The sequence below is a fragment of the Triturus cristatus genome, chromosome 10 (assembly GCF_964204655.1).
Source record: "Triturus cristatus chromosome 10, aTriCri1.1, whole genome shotgun sequence".
Lineage (NCBI taxonomy): Eukaryota > Metazoa > Chordata > Amphibia > Caudata > Salamandridae > Triturus > Triturus cristatus.
Window position 1 is genome coordinate 678,873,791 of NC_140593.1, and position 19,639 is coordinate 678,893,429.

A 19,639-nucleotide genomic window follows, 5' to 3' on the forward strand; every position below is an offset into this window, starting at 1 on the left:
CGTCCAGGAAAACCGCCGCGGCTTCACAACTGGGGTCGATATCCTGCAACACCGCTTGCAGGGTGCGCAAATTGTGGGAGGTCGCCCGGTTGGGTACGAAACCGGCCTGGTCGGGAAGGACCAGACGTTCCATAAGCAGATTAAGGGGCGTGGCCAGCACTTCAGCAAGGATCTTGCTATCCGTGTTCAATAAGGAGAGGGGTCGATAAGAGTCGCAATGTTCCGGGGGCTTACCCGGTTTCAGCAGAGATGTGATTAGGGCTTCGCGCATCGTTCCCGGCAGGATGCCCTCCTCCAGAGCAGAGTAGTACACCCTTTTCAGTATAGGGGCAAGAACATGAATGAAGGCTTTATAAAAGTCTATCGGCAAGCCGTCCGAACCCGGCGCCTTGCCAGATTTCATAGACATGATAGCCTCCTTTATCTCATCAAGTTCGAGTTCGTGGTGCAGGAATTTCTGCTGGGATGGGCCCAGCCACGCTATCGCGGTGTCCTCCAGGTAATCCTGCAGGACTATCGGAGTAATCCTGTGAGAGGTGTATAAACCTACGTAATGGTCGGTAAGGACTTGAAGCTGGGCCGAAAGGTTCCTCTGTGGGACACCCTGGCCATCTAGTAGGATGGAAACGTAATTTCGATACCTAGGGGGACGGACCGCAATGGCCAATGCTCTGCTGGGTCTGTCTCCCTCCCCATGTATCCGTGCCAAATGAGGCTTCCCCAGGAATTTACACTCTTTGGCAGTGTATTCGGTCACTTTTTCCCGGAGACGTGCCGCGACAGCGCGATCATGTGGGGCCCGTGCCATTTCTTGTTCCAAGAGGAGTAGTTCAGCTTCACGTTTGCGCACGTCCCCGCGTAGAACCTTAAGAACCCCCCCTCCCCTCGCAATGCACCATCCCCGCACGGTAACCTTGAAAGCCTCCCACACCGTAGTGAATTGGGAGACTGAGGCAGCATTACGATCAAAAAAGTCAGTGATGTCATTCTCCATTTCTGCCATAAAGGCAGGATCCGTGAGGTGCGCGGGGTTGAGACGCCAGCTCAGGTATGGGGAGGTATCAAGGGGAACGTGGAGCGACAGTAAGACAGGGGAATGATCGGAGAAGGTCCGGGCTAGGTGACATGCCCTGAGCAGCCATGGGGCGATACCCGCTGAGAGGAAAATATAATCGAGACGGGCCCATGAAGAGTGTACAGCGGAGTGATGAGTGCCCTGGCGAAGCGTCGGGTGGAGGTGTCGCCACGCGTCTACCAGCTGGTGCTGGTCCGCTAAGTATGCCAAATTGTGCTGGGTTTGCGAGTAGTGTGACGGCTGTGGGTGCGACCTGTCCATCGCGGGGCTAAGGGCGGTGTTGAAGTCCCCCCCCAGTACTACATGAGAGATACCCAACGTGTGTATCTTCCCCCACAGATTCAGAAGCGGAGCCGGGTCATCCACGTTGGGGCCGTAGTAACAGGCAAACAGTATGGTGTGTGAGTGTAGTTTCCCCCAGATCATGCAATATCTGCCACACGGCCCCACCTCAGTACCTGCTGGTATAAACCCTACCCCACGCCGTACCAATATGGTCACCCCTCTCGCGTAAGTCGAATAAGATGAAAAGACCCTGCACGCAGCCCACCGCGACGCGAAGGGGGGGCTTCCTCCCGGCCGCAAGTGCGTCTCCTGAAGCATGGCAACAGATACTTTATGCCTATCTAGGTAGCCCAGGACCTGGCGACGTTTTCTCGGGTCATTCAGCCCCCTCACGTTCCAGGAGACTATCTGAAACTGTTGTGCTGGTTCAGTGTTCTCTACGCTCCCCATGGATCCAGGCACAATAGCACCTGACCGGCATACAAAGCTTGGGACAAGTCATAGCAAGCATGGTAACGATATAAAAGGACATTCTTGGGGATAACTTCTAATATCCAACTCCACCCCTCAGTAACTGGGGAGTACGTGATAGGAAATCGAAAGCAGAATACATGCCCACCCACACCGGCAACCCCAACTGGCCGGGAATAAGGACCCCACCCTGCCCACCCATTCCCAAACAATATCATCCCAACTAAAAAAACCTGCAGAGCAGCATCCCCTGCCCCGCATGGGGGGGTGCAATGGGGTTCGCCGTTATTGCGAACGTTATTGCGTCGGGAACGGGCCTCCAAGTTTGCCCGAGGAGGCAGCGCCATCCTCAAGGGAAGATATACGTTCTTCAGTCTCCTGGATGCGGGCGTCATGTTGATCTAGTTTAGCCACGACTCCATCCAATCGGGCATTCATGGTGTCGATTTTGGAGTCGATGGAGAGGCTTTGTTTCATGCCCAGCAGGAGGGACTTCCAGTCCTCGTCCGGGGCCTCGGCGAGCGGGGGTCCCCCCCTCCGCGCCACTCGACGGCCTCATAGGGCAGTTTGGACTGACGTGTGTCGTTGCGGCCCATGGCGCGGTGAGGGGTCGACCCCACCGTCGATCTTCTATTCCACCAGGGGGGGGGGGGAGGCTCGGCCGGGGCCCAGCAGGGAGAGCCCTCCGCCCCCAGCCGTCCAGATGGCGATCAAGCCCGGCCCCAAAGCAACTGACAGGCGGCGTGGGTACTAGACAGTCCAGGCGCAGGCAAGTGTCCGGTGGGGCCAATGGCGGCAACGCCAGCGAGGGCGAAGAGGATAGGAAGCAGGGGACTTCGCAGGCACAGCCGGGTGTATAGGTCCAGGGGCCGGCAGCAGTTTTTCCAGGTTACCGCTGCACTCCAGTCGGGGGGCACCAGCGTCAGAAGTGCGGGCCGCAGGCTCATTGAAAGGAAGGGTCAGAGCCCATCAGGGGTCCCATGAGGCAATCCCAGGCGGGCGGGCCTCCACGCAGTTCCCGCGATGTGGTCGCTCTTCAGGGTCCACCACTCACCCCAGGGCGGTGTTCAGGGAGGGTATCGCGAATGGGGGAGCAGCTCCCCCGTCTCGGGGGGAGGGGGACCATCCCAGGCCACGGACGCGTCCCAGGCCCCGATCAGTGTGGAACGGCGGGGGCAGAGAGGGTCCCTCCAGGCCGGGGGGGGGCGCCGCACGATGCAGCAGGCAGGCAGGCAAGATCGCGGGCAGGCCGCGGCAGCCTCTCTGAGGGTCCCACGCGCTCCCCAACTCACAAGTCCGAGGTAGCGTCTCTCTCTCCACCAGTGGTCCTCCTCCCGGGCCCAAGGGGCGACTGGCAGCTGGCGATCCCGGTCGGATTGGACGGGGTCTGTGCAACGGGGGGGGGCGCGAAGCCCCGTGGCGCAGGAGAAGGCCCCCGGGGTGGGGATTCCTCAGCCAACGGTCTGGGACAGCCGCCAGCGGCCGGGAAGAGTCCGCGATGTGTCCCGCCTCTCAGCCCCGCTCACCTCGGCATCAGTCAGGCAGCAACTCCGCAGGCAGCACGGCGCCCTCCCCGCAGCAAGCAGCGCCCTCAGCGGTTCCCAGTCTCCGCAGTAGGGTGCAGGCCCCCGATCCCCGGGGTTTCCCAGCGTGCAGCAGCCAGCCAGGTCAAGTCCCGCTCTGAGGCCGTCCTCCGCTCTCCAGTACTCCAGCGAATATCTCGGCTCGCCAGAGTGCGAGCGCTCCGCTTTTTGCGCCGATGGATTCAGCAGGCTCTCACCAGTGCATCGGTGAGGGTTGTGGAAGGAACAGGCTGGTCAGGATAGCTTGAAGGATGATGATAATGCCCGGTCGGGCGGGAGCCTCACTACAGTGCGGCCATCTTGGTCCACCTAGCGCCCCCTTCTAAAGCCTAAGTTGAGTGGGCGACATAAGCTTGCATGTACAGCTAAGTGGCTGATACACGGTGGCTACTGTTCATCCTTAAGAGACTGCACGTGAACCGATAAGGGAAAAGGCAGCCGGCTCCTGAGCGGGTGGTGGTTGGCACGTAATTCGAATGCATGTTGTATTACATTGACTACAGGCCAAGTACGGATTAACAATTCGTATATACCCATGTACTCCAGTATGCAACGTATGCTGCCACAATGTGTACTCTTTAAAAATAATAAAAACAGATTTATAAAAAAAAAATAAAAAAAAAAGTAATAGTCTGTGGGAGTTAAGGTTCTGGGGTTAGACTCGGGCGGGGGGTCAGTGATGCACTTTTGTTTCACCCTCAGCGGCACGGTCAGTGATGCACTTTGGCTTCACCCTCAGCGGCACTAGGGCGGCCGGGTGCAGAGTGTTGAGGCCCAAAGTTATCCTATGGAGGAAAGGGGGCCTCCGGTTGGTGGCTGCTGGCAAGCAGGCCACACGTCTGAGGGAGCTAAGCTCCTAGGGTTTAGGTCAGGGCAAATAGGGAATCAAATCAGCACCAAAAGGTGCACCCTCATCGGCACTAGGGCGGCCGGGTGCAGGGTGCTGTTTTAAAGTAGGGTGCCCTGTTGTTTTCAAAGGGAACCTCCGGTTTGCAAAAGCACTGCAGGCAGGGAGACAAACGACTTCTGGGTGCGACCACCACTTTGAAAGGTAAGCTGGGAAGTTAAGGGTTGGTTAGTCACCATTGGTTTGGGCACACAAGGCCTTGGGGCGTTGGGCGCAGGGGTGCCTTTTGGGGTCGGATCTTCTTACCAGCTCCTGGTTGTGGTTAGGGGGGACCTTCTGGATTTAGACCGCAGGCGTCGGCTGGAGGCAGGTCAGGGGTTGCCGGATCTCGGTTCAGGATTGCCGGGGTGACCTTCTTGTGGTGTTTTTCCACTTAAGCTCGGGCCGGGTTCGGCAGGTGCAGAGTGGGCTGGATTTGCGGTATCCGACCGGAGCCAGAAGCTGCAGTTTGAACAAATCCGGTGTTCATGGGAGAAGCAGTCTTCGAAGTGAAGGCAGGCAGGTCCTCCGGGGTTTTCGAGGTTGCTGGCTGCAGGACACACCGGGATTTCCCAATAGCAGGTTCAAGGGGAGACAGGCCGGTAGGGCTGGGCCAAGTCAGTGGGTGTCGTCCTCTTGTTAGCTGGCTGCACGGCGGTTCGGTCCTTCTTTTCTTCTTGTTGTCGGGCTGGATCTGAGGAAACAAGGTTCAGGGTGCCCCCTAAATACTAGATTTAGGGGTGTTACAGGGAGGTAAAGGGCAGGGACCAATGGGTCCCTTTCCTGGAGTGGGTACACCCCCTCTCGAGCCACCCTCCAGTGGGAGGGGGGCAGGAGCTTGTCCTGGTTGGTTGGGTCCCCCCATCTTCAAGATGGCGGGGACTCTGAGTTGGGCTTCACCTAGCCTCCCCCACCTGAGGGGCGGAGTAGGCCACACCTCTTTCCCTCACTTGTTTTTCCCGCTGGTTCTCCCACCCAAAGTGTGGGGGTAGAACCAGTGGGGACCAGTTGCTGAAAGCAGCAAATGGTCTAGGGAGGCTCACAAAGGCATGCCTTTGAAGCTTCCCCTTTGTGAACCCTGCCCATCATGGGGGAGGAGACTTGGCACCTCGTCCCAGGATCTGCATTGTTTTAGGCCCAGAGAGCAGCAGGCTCCCGGCCCAGGGGTCCAGAAACGTATCTGGTGGTGGCAGCTGAAAGCAGCCACTCAGCCTGGACACTAGTGGTAGGTTAGTTTTCAGAGATGCCCTCTGTGTGCATTTGTCATTAATTCCCACACTGGCATCAGTGTGGGTTTAATGTGCTGAGAAGTTTGATACCAAACTTCTCAGTTTTCAGTGTAGCCATTATGGTGCTGTGAATTTTGTGATGTCAAGCTCCCAGCACTATATACTCTTAATGGCAGCAATGTCTAAGAATGGACTTAAACACTGTAGGGGTACAGGGCTCATGCACCTGTACCCTCACCACTGGCAAAGGGCACCCAGCTAGAGGGGTGACTGATTATGCCAGGGCAGAGGGTAGTAGGCATGGCACACAGGGATGTGTGCCATGTTGACTCTTCAATTTGTTCTGCACAAAAACACGCAGCCTGCAAAGGCAGTGTGTGTGTGTGTGTATAAAGGTAAATGGCCTCTAAGGGTGGCACAATAAGTCCTGCAGCCCTTAGAGGTCTTCCCTGGTCACATTGCCCTGGGTACCATTTACCAGGAGCTGACCTGTGGCCAGAGATGCCAAATGGGTTAGTTTTGGGGAAAGAACACAGGCCCTGGGAACCTGATTGGCAGGGACCCAGGGCACACCAAGAATAAGTGCATCAGTAGCCTGGCAAAAAAAAAAAAGGGCGGGGGGGGGGGGGGGGGGGGGAGGTTACTGCAACAGAAACCCACTTTCCTACAGCATAAAAGCAAAACCACTCACTTTATAATAAAATGATGACGAGGGGTTCATTGAGGTCAGAATGGAGCCTGACCAGTTGGAAGGCAAATGAGAGTCCTCTGGAGTGAGGCGTAGGCGTTGCTTCCCAGATAGCATTTGAGCAGTGACGTATGTAAGCCAAGGTACAGTCTGTGTGGCTGAAGTCAGTTTGATGCACCAAACACTGCTTGCTAGAGCCACCTTGAACGCACCCCGGCGAAGTGGAACAGGACCCCTCATTAAGAACATCAAGAGCTCTGCGCTGTTAACAGACACCTTCAAAGCCCAGGCCTCACCTCCTGCCCCCTCTCAGGAGCGCACATAATCGTAAACAGCCTTGTTGAAGGTACCCTCTGTGGAAGCTATAAAAAACGATCCTATGAGTGCATATAAGCACGTTGTAGTCCTAAAGCATGAATGGGAGATTGTGTGCTACCTCGAACAGCAACTAGGAGAAACTCCTTTAAGAAAATAGTGCTCACATACTGTACATGAAACAAACTGCATAACACCACAAGTAAGAGAGCCAGTCCAGATGGGAGGTGACAACAGAAGACAGGGCGGTACCAAGGCGGGACTTATAAGCCTATGAACAAATCAAAAGCCAGCATTTACAAAGGACAATCACAGAAGCCAATTAAAAATATGGGCAGAGAGTGGACAGAGCTTCAAATACATACCTCAATACAGCAGGTCTCGAAGAGACCGCGCAAGCGCCGCCTAGGCGAGACCTAATATAGCGCTATCGCATATGCAAATGATGTTGTTTTTGGTACTCGCTTAGTCCCGGGGGGCCTCTTTCTTACACAGTGAATCATTCTTATATGACCGCTATTAAGTCAGGAAAGGAAGCTTGCTAACTTTGCTGCAGGCATGTAGTCACAGACACTGCCACCCCAAATCCTTGTGAGGGAAGGTCAGGCTATATCGAACACAGACTTACATGGGCATAAAAGCCATCGTGGTTATTGATAAATAACTTCACTATTGAGATGTGAAATCTGTTAATTAAGGCAAATTACGGGTTCAGGCTTAAGCACTATGTGGCAAAGAAGGAAATGATGGCACTAGGAGTTAATGGCATTCATCAAGGATCACAGATTTGCAACGTAGCGATGCAGATGCTAGAACACAAGCCTTCTGGCGCTAATGGCAACAATGTCGTCACTACAACTTATCTTCTCCTCCAAGAGAAATTAGAGTAAAATTGTGTTCCAAAGGCCATAATTCCAACATAACCTTCAAGGCTGGGACAATAACTCCAGTCTGAAATATGTGGATGGTAAGCAGAACGTCCTGAACTCTGAGTTGGGGAGGGGGGGCTTGCAGGGAAGGGAATGCTGTGCATGAAAGTAATCCTCCTGCAGGTCCAGGAATATCCACCAGTCCTCCGAGTCCAACGCCAACTTCTCATTATTGAGGACCAAGTTCAATACCATGAGGTCCAAAATCAGTCTCAGGCTCCCAGCCTTTCTTGGGCACCAGGGAGTAACTAGAGTACCAACCAAGACCATTTTTCCTCTGGTATGGGAAAGAAAATTGGAGGCCCCAATGAATCATTGCATCTGAAGGCATGGCAGCAGAATCTGGGATCCACTTATACAGCTGCAGCATAACCTCCATGAAGGCGTTGTGGTGTGGTATCTCCAATGCCCCTTAAGGAACTCTGGTCCCATCAGCTCCAGAAAAGGAATCATATCCAAGTTGGATGTCTAAACCAGATGTGGGCTTTTAGACCCTCCTTGGGAGTGTCAAGAAGTTGGCATTTGGATGCATCAGGAAGTATTGGACCCAGGAGGTAGAGTTGTGATCAATGCCAAGGCATAAAACAGGCACTGTGTGGATTCAATGAATGACATTTGTGATGTGTGTGGCATGGCTTAAATCCTGTTCTGTGGGGTAACACTCCTGTACAATGTCAAAAGGTTTGGGGAAAAAATGAACAAAAAAATAAAAAAAAGGTTGGAGTGGAATTTCGATCCATGAAAGAGAGGAAATGATGTCAGCACAATGGTGACACCTATATGTGGTGCTGTGTCCTCATGTCCAGAGGCAGAAGGGTGGTATGTGACAGAATTTCGTTATACATTAACATAAGTATTGCTAATAATAACAGCATTTCAGAAATATGCTTAGTTGATACCGATTTGTGATGTACAATATTTCTCTTTAACAAGATGAAGAGAGGAGGGAGAGGAAATCTTTAATATGGTCCATCACACTCCCTGCCCGAGAAGTAGTACATAAAATAGTGACGTGAACCCACCATTTACTATCAAATCTAATTTTATGGTGGAATTATCAGCTAACTAAAAGCACATAAATGAGCTTGACAGTGCAGCGGAGAAGAAATTCAAAACTTTTTTTATGTTAAGGTCATTTTGTTCAAAATAGGGATTCACATTCTGCATTCCTGAAAGAATTAGCAGAAGGCACACTTTTTTTGTTGTTGCAGTTTTTGTATAAAACCATTGGCTGAGCTTCTCCAGCTTCACACTTGTAATTCAACCTGCTCCCTACACCAATGCCCTTCAGCTGTAATTGCTTGCTCACCCCAATTGTGTGCATATTAGCTGATCATTTTATCAACTGCGCAAGCAACTGAGAAGTGTGTCCACAAATAAATTGTTGGTGCGGAGACAAAAATAAGTAGGCAGAACATTGCTCATGGGCGATGGATTTAAGGTTTTAAAAGTAGTAAAATCCATAACCCATCCCCCCTCCAAAAAAGTAAATTAGCACATGCTCAAGACACCTGAATATGACATTCTTACTAATTAAAAAAGGTACACAAATGACTGATAATTCTGGAATGTCAGCTATGCTCAGAATTGAGAGCATTACCAGGTTTCACTAAACTTTACAAAAAGGCAACTTTTTGTACAAGTAGTTAATCTGCATCTCTTAACTTTAGCGGAGTTAGAACAGTTATTGAATTGTTACTGCTAAGCAACCAACTCTAGGTCAGAATTTTGTACTGGAACTGGATTTCAGAATGTTCAAGGAAGAATATTGGTGGCAATAAGGTTTAAGTGAGAAGTGATGTGGAAATAGAGTACAGAGGACTCACAAGAGATTTCATAAAGCACCTGTGACTTATCAAAAGGCAGCTACTTCCATGAAGCAACCTGCCTGAAAGCATCCCTGGAATGACAGAATTTGCTCACAGGCTGATCAGCCATGTTTACGGATGGGCAGTTGTGCTGTCAGATCAGTGTGTACCTGCTGCTGCTGCTCCCAGTAGAGGTACTGCGGCGTTTGCGAGTCTTGTCTCTGCCGCGTTCTTTGTCTCCAGATTCCTTGGTCGCTGGCTTCTCCTTGGGACGATCTTTAGATTTGTCATCTGAACGGTCCTTGCGTTTTGTTGGAGAGGGAGCCCTGTAAAATACACCAAAAATTCATCAGTCATTAAGTCGAATCACAAATTAATTTTTGATTTGAAGAGTACTCGCATATCAATACAAATGTTCTCATATGCAAGTCCCTGCTGTTCCAGCACTGGGACAAGGTTTATCTCTACCTATTCACTGCAGTACTGACAAGTCATGCATCCTGCTAGACGAAAGAGCTACAAAATGAATGCTTTGTACTGCAGCATTAGCTGTGTCCTGTGAAAACTCCAGAAAATTTGAGAATAAAATGAGGGAATTTAAAAACTAGGTCAGCTGAGATCTAGAACACTCATGAAGTGGGACAGGAGGAATAAATAAACCACAGGACACTAATCTAAGAAAGAGGATAATGTTCCTATGGCAGAAGAGATTCTAAATAAATTGATTACTATGGGAAGAAAGGGTGTCTGAGAGCTTAGACAACAACACCCAGAAGTAGGTGTTGGGGCATGAATATCCTCTGCATGGTATACAGGTGTGCTCCCCTGCCCAAAGAACCAAACTACATGTGAATCTAGTTTCCCCCACTTTTATTTTGGGCCTGGCATCTTGACACTTTAGCAAGCAACAGAGGCAAAGGATGGTCCCCAACAATGTGCAATACAAGAACGGTATTCTGACTTGTAGAGGCACATCAACTGTGACCCTACAGTGGGCAGAGGACTACAATTCCTAACCTAGGTGTAGCATATAAAGTGGCAGTAGCAGAGCACCGTATTTTGTGAATCCTTGGTATTTTCAGTCCTTTTTTATCTAGGTCAATAAGTGTGGTGAACTGACCCCTCATGTACAGTTCTCCTGTTCCAAGTAACCCAGAGCCTTGCGCTGACATCCCATGAGTTTGACAAATTGTTGAAGTGTATTGCCTGTATTTCTATAGCTGGAGGGTGAAGAACCAGACACTAAAGTGAGGGGGTGGAGACATGGCTAACAAAAAATTCCATAAAAAACACGCAAGAGGCGGCTGATTAGTTCTGGAAGATCACTACCATTAGTTAAATATTAGGGGTAAAGTGTGGGGGGGCTGCACTTTGTTGTTCAAGGTGAGGGTGCTTTGAGGCCATGCCTGCCCTTTTGTCAGTCACTTTACTGCTTTAGTATGTTAATAAATTACAAGTGTATTGAACTCACTTTGTGTCCATGTGGCAGGTGCTCCTGCCTGGAGCAGCCCCAGTACTACCTGGTGTGAGAAGCATCACCTTACACAAAGGCTGTGTCTGGAGAACAGCAGGGCAAGGACACTTAAAAAGAGATGCAACCCGGACCAGTTCTGAAGGTTGAGACAGTGCATCCACACTCAGACTGGAAAATGCATATAAAAGTAGGATCCAAATCACCCAACTTTGTTCAAGTATCAAGTTCTTCATGACCAAGGGAGTACTCTGCAGATTACTTCAGGAGCTGCTGCTGTGTAACCAGGGCTAGTGTCTGCCGGATAGGCAGTCTTCCAGAGGTGAGGGGATGCAGCCTGAAGTCTAAATTTAATGCTGGTGAAGGCGTGGGCCTGCCTGATGCCTAGAGTCTTATATAATATATTGTATAAATGTATATTTGGACTGATCCAACATGGAACAGATGAGATGCAGACTTAATGATATTTAAATCAGACTAATGTAGTACAGAAGGATCAGCATTGGATAACTATAGTAGTACACTGAATTTCCTTACAATCTTAAAACTTATCGTAATAAGTTCAGAACAAGCAAAAATTGAGGTGCTCTAAGAATTGTGACCTCAATCTAGGTCATGAAATAACAGTGATCTCACCGTCGAGTGGAATTACTGAGTTGCTGTCACCTGTCAAACAACGTAAGATAAAGTATGCATATCTTTATCTGCACTTCAATTGCACACGAAACATAAAAGGTGAGTAGGAGTGGATGTGTGTGTGTGTGTGTGTGTGTATATATATATATATATATATATATATTCACTTAAAAAACCATAGGTTTCACACAATTTATAGTTAGCTGTACATTTCACTCGTAAAAAACCAATGAAATTCCACGTTCTAGTTAGATCAGGTAACTATAACTTGCGCGCCCACAATAAACTGCTGATGACGTCACATATTACATCACTTATGACATGGTCAGTGACATCACTCATGACATCAATGATGACATCTGAAATGACACATTGTGCATTGCGGTCGCGCAAGTTATAGTTACCTGATCTAACTATAACGTGGAATTTCATTGGTTTTTTACGAGTGAAATGTACAGCTAACTATAACTTGTGTGAAACCTATGTTTTTTTAAGTGAATTTGCAAGGTTTTTTAAATGCTAATTCCTAACTATAACGTGTGTGAAACCTATGGTTTTTTCAGTGAATTTGTACGTTTTTTTAAATGCTAAGTTATGTATTTATTTTTAATTTTTGCGCGCACGGTGCGCTTCACGCACCGTGCGTGCGCTGTGGGCACCCCACGTTGCGCATTTCGTACCGTGCACACCTTGCCATTTTTTACAAAATATCAATTGTTTTTTTCTCCCTTGGGGGTCCTTAGATTTATATACCGTACGTGCACTCCGCGATTTTTTTTAAAAATTATTAAATTTATTTTTCATACTTTTTGGTCCTTTGTGAACCCCCTGACGAACGCTAGGGGGTCTGCAACTCTCTTCGTTGCCCCCTTTTCATGTTATCAACCTTTGTTTTTCAGTGCGAGAGACAGAAAATGGCGGCCGATACTTTCTGATTTCGACCGATTCGAATGTTTACAGTCATGTAACCACCAATCAGAATTGAGCTCGCGCACGGCACCGTACGCGTACGGTAAGCTTACCGTAAGCGCACGGAGCGCGCCTATAGATATATATATTGATTTAAATGCTATTTTCTCAGGACCTACTGAACAGATTTACACCAGACCTGCAAAAGGCACATCCCTGACCTGAGGACTACCTCTCTGCCCAATTTCAAGTAATTCTGTTCAGCCGTTCGGGCTGTAGCTCAGACTAAAGGTCCTATGGGAAAATGCATGGGGAAAACGCGTTTTGGGACCCCCCTTTTTTCTCAGCCCCCGCTTGACGAATCCCCCCCGAGACTTTCAGGGTAGGAGCGGAGCGTAGCGCCCCATTAGTTTTGAAAAATTCGCGAGGATTCGTCAACCGGCGCCAAAGTTATTCCAAATAGAATGTTGCGGATTTCCGATGGAAACACGGTCCTAACTATAACTATCTACTGGCGACCGCCAGTAGATAATTGTAGATATATATATATATATATACGCATACATACATACATACTTACACACATCCTTTCAGATAATACCAAAAGCAACTCAATGAAGTAATGGGAAAAGAACTAACTAGATGGAAGGCTGAGGCAACAGGGTGGATTTCAAGTGAAAACAGGCATCATTGAAACGAAAAATGCAGGTTGCAAGTTGATGCAGGCAAAATGTATGTAATATAACAAACAAAAACGTTTCAAGAAGAAATATGGCCATATAAATCTTTTGTGGGGTGAGGAGGAAGGTGGGGAAAGGAGAGGGGGGGGGGGGTATGGTGTGTCAATAGGCCTAGATGAAAATGTTGCCATCTAGCATTGCAAAATTTCTCCCATTTAAATAAATCAACACTCCACTCCCAAAGCTGCACGAACCACTATGAATAAATGCAACTTGAAAGCTACAAATACATTTGTGAATCGCCCCATCCATTTTCCATCAAGTCCCAGAATACCAACCACATGTAGCTGATCAAAGCCTGTGAAACTTATCTATATAGACACACTGGATCTATACCTTTAAAGGATAATGACAATTAAAGATTAAACCTTCTTTTTTAAATCCTTGAATATTGAACCTTTCTACTTTACCCACCATGGCCCAAATCCATGTTCCCACAATATTGCTCAGAGAAGATACAACTGCAATATTTTGTAAAACTGTTAGCTTTGACGACAACTTGGATTTATCAAAATCTACACATACTACAGTAGCAAAAAGACAATTAGTGAGTAATCAGCGTAGCTGGTTACTGTGGCGACTACTTTCATTGCTTACGAAAAATATGCAATCATGAAGCAACTGTTAAACTGAATTAGACAAAGACAGTCAAACATAAATGAATGGAACATATTGAACATTAAAGTAGCTTCCGTTCATGATCAACAACCTCATACCATTAGATAACTTCCCCTGATATCCTCTACATATAGCTACTCATCAACAAGGAGAATGCAGATTATCCTTCGTTTGTGGATAAGAGAATCGTGATTTTTTGTTAACGGCAAGGAGAATAGCATTATGCAATAACTTTCATTTACAACGTCTGAGTAGCAAATACTTCAATGTTCTGATAGAACACACAATTGAAATAGAACTGTGTAGCCTCTCATAAGTTACTTTACCTCCACTGTCTTCCTCTTTTGTTGTTGCGATCTTCTTAATCAGAACTAATCATTTTCCAAAAGCTCCAATATTTCCTCATGATTTTCTGTAATTAACAAAATTACTGTGCTATCCATTTACAAATCAGACGTCACACACACACACACACACACGAAACATACTTTTTATATTTTGCCCGCATTATCATCATAACATTCTCTTTATCTTCTTTGTACAAACCCCCCCCCAACACCCCATCGCAAATAAGGGGGAGACAATGCTAGCCTCCTTGTCGTTAATAAAATCACAATTCTCTATTTAGAAAATCTAGGAAAATAAGATTTTATGGCAAGACAGGAAGCCAGGATTATGCATGTTCAAAGCCTTTCAGTGCATAACCTCAGACAATGCCCAATTGGTTTGAGTGCACTAGGCCAATTTGCTGCCTTCATAATCACCTCAAATCTTCGCCAAATCTAAAACTTTTAGAAGCCACTACACCTCTTGCTGCGTGTGCTTTAAGCTGAGGTTTCACTCATGCCCGTTTCATGACTGCCTTACCCCTATCTTGCAATAGTAGCCAAAGAGACAGACGTAAAAGATTTCACATAAGATCAGCAACTGATTTAGACCTGCACTTCTCTTGGACTCTTAACTCATATTCTTTAATACGTCTTACCACACTTAACTTTTGTTATTTTCCAAATCTCAAGGAACGCCAGATTTGGTTGGTAAAATCTACAGCTCATTTCTAAAGCTTTCACATCTGAAACTCTCCTAAATGAAATTAAGCTTAACAAAGTTGCTGACTTCCAAGATAGCTTCTTTGCACCCAAAAATATATTTATGGCCATGTTCAAACAATATGAAAATCAGATCAACTTTTTCAAGACTCATACCTGGACCTTGGCTGTCAAAGGACTTCTACCCAATGACAAACCTATCAGGAAATGCCCTGCAGCTATAGCAATTGACAGTTCTATAACTCAAACCATTTCCATACAATCCTACTAAAAGAATTAGCTAACATCACTCCACCAGACTCCACGGGATACAAATCACCTGCCAAGCACCAATGTAACCAGACATTCCAAGCGCACCTGAACAGTTTCCTTGTCCCTGGTGCCCATGATTCACTGAAGAGACCCAAAGCCTCTTCCTAAAGTTCTGCAAATCTTCTGGAATTCCTGAAACCTTCCAGACTAGAAGGATGAGCCTATTTGAATCTACGAAGGGATGTTCTTCCCTTTCGACTCGTTTCAGCAAACCTTTGTAAAACTTAATTCAGATATGGAATTCCTACTATGTTTTTCATTCTCAGGAGAAACCAAGCCTGACTCGTACAAAAAGGGGTCAACAAAACTAACATGTCTCCTCACAAAGTAAAATTCTCTGAATACTAACGAAAGGAGGAAGCGCATTCCCTTAATTTCCGATCAGTCCTAACTGAATGCATACAGTGCTATTGCCCCTCGATCTGGCCTCTAACCTATGTAATTCTCCTGTTGATGTGTCAGTCAAAAAGCAAAGAGATCCACTGTCAGAACACCTACACATTTCTGAATCCTCTGAAATATCTCTTCCATCAATTTCCAATTGCGGTTATCCACCATTTTCCTTAAACGACAGTATGCAGCTACATGGTCTTCTCCTGGCAAATATGGAGCTGTTAATCTTATGTAGTATTCCAAACAAAGCTCCCAGATTTAATTTGCTAAATCTGTCAGTTTCCCTATTCTGCTTCACCCAACTGTAAAATTGTCCGTCCTTAACAAAACTGATCCTCCTTGAATGCGAGATGTGAAACGTAAAGAGACCTGCTCTCATATACAAATTTATATGATCTTTCCCCCCCCTTCTGTTTTCTGGTCCAACAAAATTGCTTCCGTATCTAGGTAGGTTGCATCAGATTCCAAAACAAACTGGGACCAAACTAAAAACTGCACCCTTTGCCATTCCTTCAAATGAATGCTTCCATTGCCACCTTTGACATTTCTGCCCAGTCCCTGTATGTATCAAAGATCCTTTAAAAGACCCAAACTCTTCAAGAGCTATAAATCCCTGTAAGGGACAGAGAAAGACTGCTTAACTTGATGAGAATAAAAGGCTAATCACAAACATATTCTCTTAAAGTTACCTCCTGCTTCCTTAACAAATGTTTTACTTTGTGCTTTATATTTTTTGGCTTCTTCTCAGGAAACTGTAATACCACCTTCATTGTGTCACGAAACTTAAATTAAACAGATTTTTTCTTATCAACAATGATGTCTAATGATCCCAACAAATCCTTTACTATAATCAACAGATCCTTTGGGGAACTTTGTTTTTACAGTAACAATCATATGACTGGTACCGTTTTAACAGAATTACACGTAAGGTGCGCCTAGATCTGCAGTGACCCAGAGGAGCACAGCAAGCTCGTATCCCTTCAACCATATTTTTCATCGCTACGCCTTCAGCTGACAAATAAGTAGCAGAGCAGATTCGAATCAAAAGGTGTGATTCCATTCCATCTCTTGGTATACCTGTTTGGACAGTCTCGATCTATAAACTGCCTCCTCGGCTATTGCACAACAGTCCATTCCCCTTAGTCACTCCTGAAAGGACCTCTTCAGTATTTGCTCCAAAAGCGGGATAAGGACATACGGAGGCCCGACACATCTCCATACACCTTTAACATGTGGGGTTAGTTTAGGAATTGAGACCATAGGCCTCTGTGTGAACATGATGGCCTCGCCTGCATATAGAGAGGCAGTTCTCTAATCAGTCAGCCCATCTCAGTGCCCAGATAAGCACATCACCTAATTGACCCTCACACTCAGGCTGCTGTAGAGTAGTTGAATGCATTTATAAAAATATGCTCTGAAGTTCATGCACTGTATGGAGGAAGGGCCGTTTGACGGAATCAAATTATTTAGAAGTCTAGTTGAGGAATTAGGGTTGGTTCAAAAATGTCACGTGCCCGTACAAGTACATTGTGGAGTCCTTCGATGCGGTGTCTTGTTACTCTGGCCTGCATGGAGCATTTTTGGTTCTTGAAGGAATCAAGGAGCATACTACCATTGTTAGCCATGTGGCTAATATCTTTGCCAATATTTTAGCCTCAAAACTGATCAGAGAGATTGGCCTGTAAGAGGTATAGTCAGTCTGGGATTTGTTCAGCTAGGGAAGCATTATGACAGAGGCTCTGTAGAGGTCTTGAGGAGAGATTTGGTTTGAAGGGGTTTCAGTTAACATATCCAACATCTGCGGGCCATAGAATAGACTGTTAAATAGAATTCTAAAGGGTAGCTGTTGGGGACCTGGAGCCTTTCTGGTGTGCAAGCCCTGCACTACAACCTATAGTTCCTCTACAGTGAGTGGCTGGTTTAGATCAGCTCTGGTCTTGGGGGGGAATCTGGGCATAATCAAATCACGTACGATTGGGATATGGATTCTAGGGCAGTACGTGGGAGCAATCTGTAGAGTGATTTGTAGTACTCTGGAAAGGCATCAGCTAACACCTGGAAGTCACCTCATCTTGCCACCGGTTGCTTTTAACAATGGCACCAGTCTGGAGCCAGCTTCCTTACTGGCTAGCGATTAGATGATCTTCCCCAAATTAGTATATGCGATGTTTCATCACAGCTAGCAACTGCTTTATAGAACTGCCTGGCTCTCACCTGTAGTAGCATGGAACCCAGCAGGGACCACAGCTCCTGACTCACTCGTGATCACGCAGCACACACAACACTGGCAGTAAAAGCATGCCCTAGCTGGTTGTGCCTCTGCATCTGTGGGGGACTAGGACAACTAACGGCGACACCAAGTCAGTTTTGGTGCAGGTCAGTTCACACAGAGGCCCAGAGCTCTGAGCACACTACTACAAGCAAGATTAGCCAGGACAGAAGGCAACCCCAGCAGGCCAACCAACAAGATGAAAACAAATGTAAAACCATGATGGAGTAACGTTTATTGCAGTTTTATATAGCGCGAACTCCACACAAAGATATTGGATCAATGTGCATGAGCACCGGTTAAATTACACAAGATCACATTCATGTTTTGAGGCACGGGGAGAACTGATGTGCCCAGAATCACAGGATTTTGTGCACGCCGAGATTCAATGATAGTTCTCAAATTCCAAATTCTGCAGTACTGGTTGTGACGCCACAGTCAACCCTGCAGCTAGACAGACATGGAGATTAAGATGCACAGCGCCATTAAATGGAGCCTTGCTGGTGGTCGTGCACGACAGCTTGTATTTTGCTGCTTCTGTCATTGCATACAGATATATAATAAGTGAAAGAGGACCGTGCTGCAGCCGGAGCATGGGGATCTCTTGTCTTTAAGGGGCTATGTGTTTCTAATTAGAAACACATGGCCCCATAAAGACAAGAAAGTGCTTTGCGACAGCAGCAAAGCAGGCCACCGAGTCCTGATTGGAGGCGAAAGGGCGCGAACCCAAAACCCTCATTTCCAATGGCAGGCCACCGGCCACCGTTAAGCATAAACGGTGACACCAGCCAATGGAAATGAGGGGCGGGGCTTGAAGCCCTCTAACAATAAATCTCGTCGAGCGAGCAGCGCATGCGCTGCTACGCCAGGCGAGACCTAAAAAGGGGTGACAATTTGTAACATATAGAAGGTTTCAGTTTGTACAAGACGACCACAGGTTAGTATAATCAATATATTAAGAGCCTTTTACCAATAATAGAGGCTGTGAAAATGGTACGTTTGATATATGTTTCGACACCAAGGGCATGAAGGGGTCTCATCAGGACCAAACAATGCGGAACACCTGAAATTAGAACAATTGACTGTCAGTGTGATGGGTGCACGCCTATAAAAATGGCCCTGTAATTGACATTCGGCACTAACTGCTTTAGAGGAGAAGGGTGCATCATCTTGCCCTCTCCCTGCATTGACACACCTTCACTAATCGATAACCTTGGAATGATTTATGGATCAATAAATTGGCATCTTGGAATTAAGCTACCTCGATCAGCCAGATTGGAGTATACACATGGATTGAAATCTTCCTACTGGATGGATAGCTGACCCTACTATTGTGTACCAACCAATGAATGAGACGCTGTACCCATACATGATAGGACTGTCAGTCCTCTCTTCTCCTTCACTTTCGGTGCCCGGCTGGGCCCCTCTATGACTATCTTTTTTACAACACATTTTTATTGGTGTGCATCCTTCACACTGACAGTCATTTGTTCTCATTTCAGGTGTTCTGCATTCCTATATGTCACAAATTGTCACCCCTTTTTTAGGTTGTAGTTCACTTGGGACACTGAGCACAATGTCTGTTTGACTTTATGATGCAAAGAGTAAAGGCTTAGTACAATAACTTTTGGAAACCTATGATGTGTATGATTTTTATGCTTTCTCTGACAATCCATTCCCATGAATATATGCTATTAAGCTTTTTAATTATCAAATATTGTATACATAGTCCACAGGAACCATTGTTCCCTGTTACAGAGTTGATACCCTGGTTCCTTAGGAGTAGGGTTACCCTTGTCCTGGATACATATTATACCCTGACTCGGGCACAGTACGCCACCAATGCACCTCAGGCACTCAATCTTCCAGCCACTCTAGTTGGGCGGTCTTGGTGTGTTACTGTCTTCCAGGATCCTCCACGTACAACTGCAGTCCTCGCTGTTCCGGCCTTCCTAACTTACCAGGGCAGGGTA

General features: G+C 47.0%; 1 protein-coding gene across 1 annotated transcript in view; it reads right to left on the reverse strand.

Annotated features, from left to right (window-relative positions):
• RNPS1 (RNA binding protein with serine rich domain 1) overlaps positions 1 to 19,639 on the reverse strand; it is a 100,595-nt gene that overhangs the window by 61,685 nt on the left and 19,271 nt on the right. Inside the window, exon 2 of the mRNA XM_085628174.1 lies at positions 9,440 to 9,595. Coding sequence (XP_085484300.1) covers positions 9,440 to 9,595 — 156 coding nt within the window. The remainder of the gene's footprint in view (positions 1 to 9,439; positions 9,596 to 19,639) is intronic.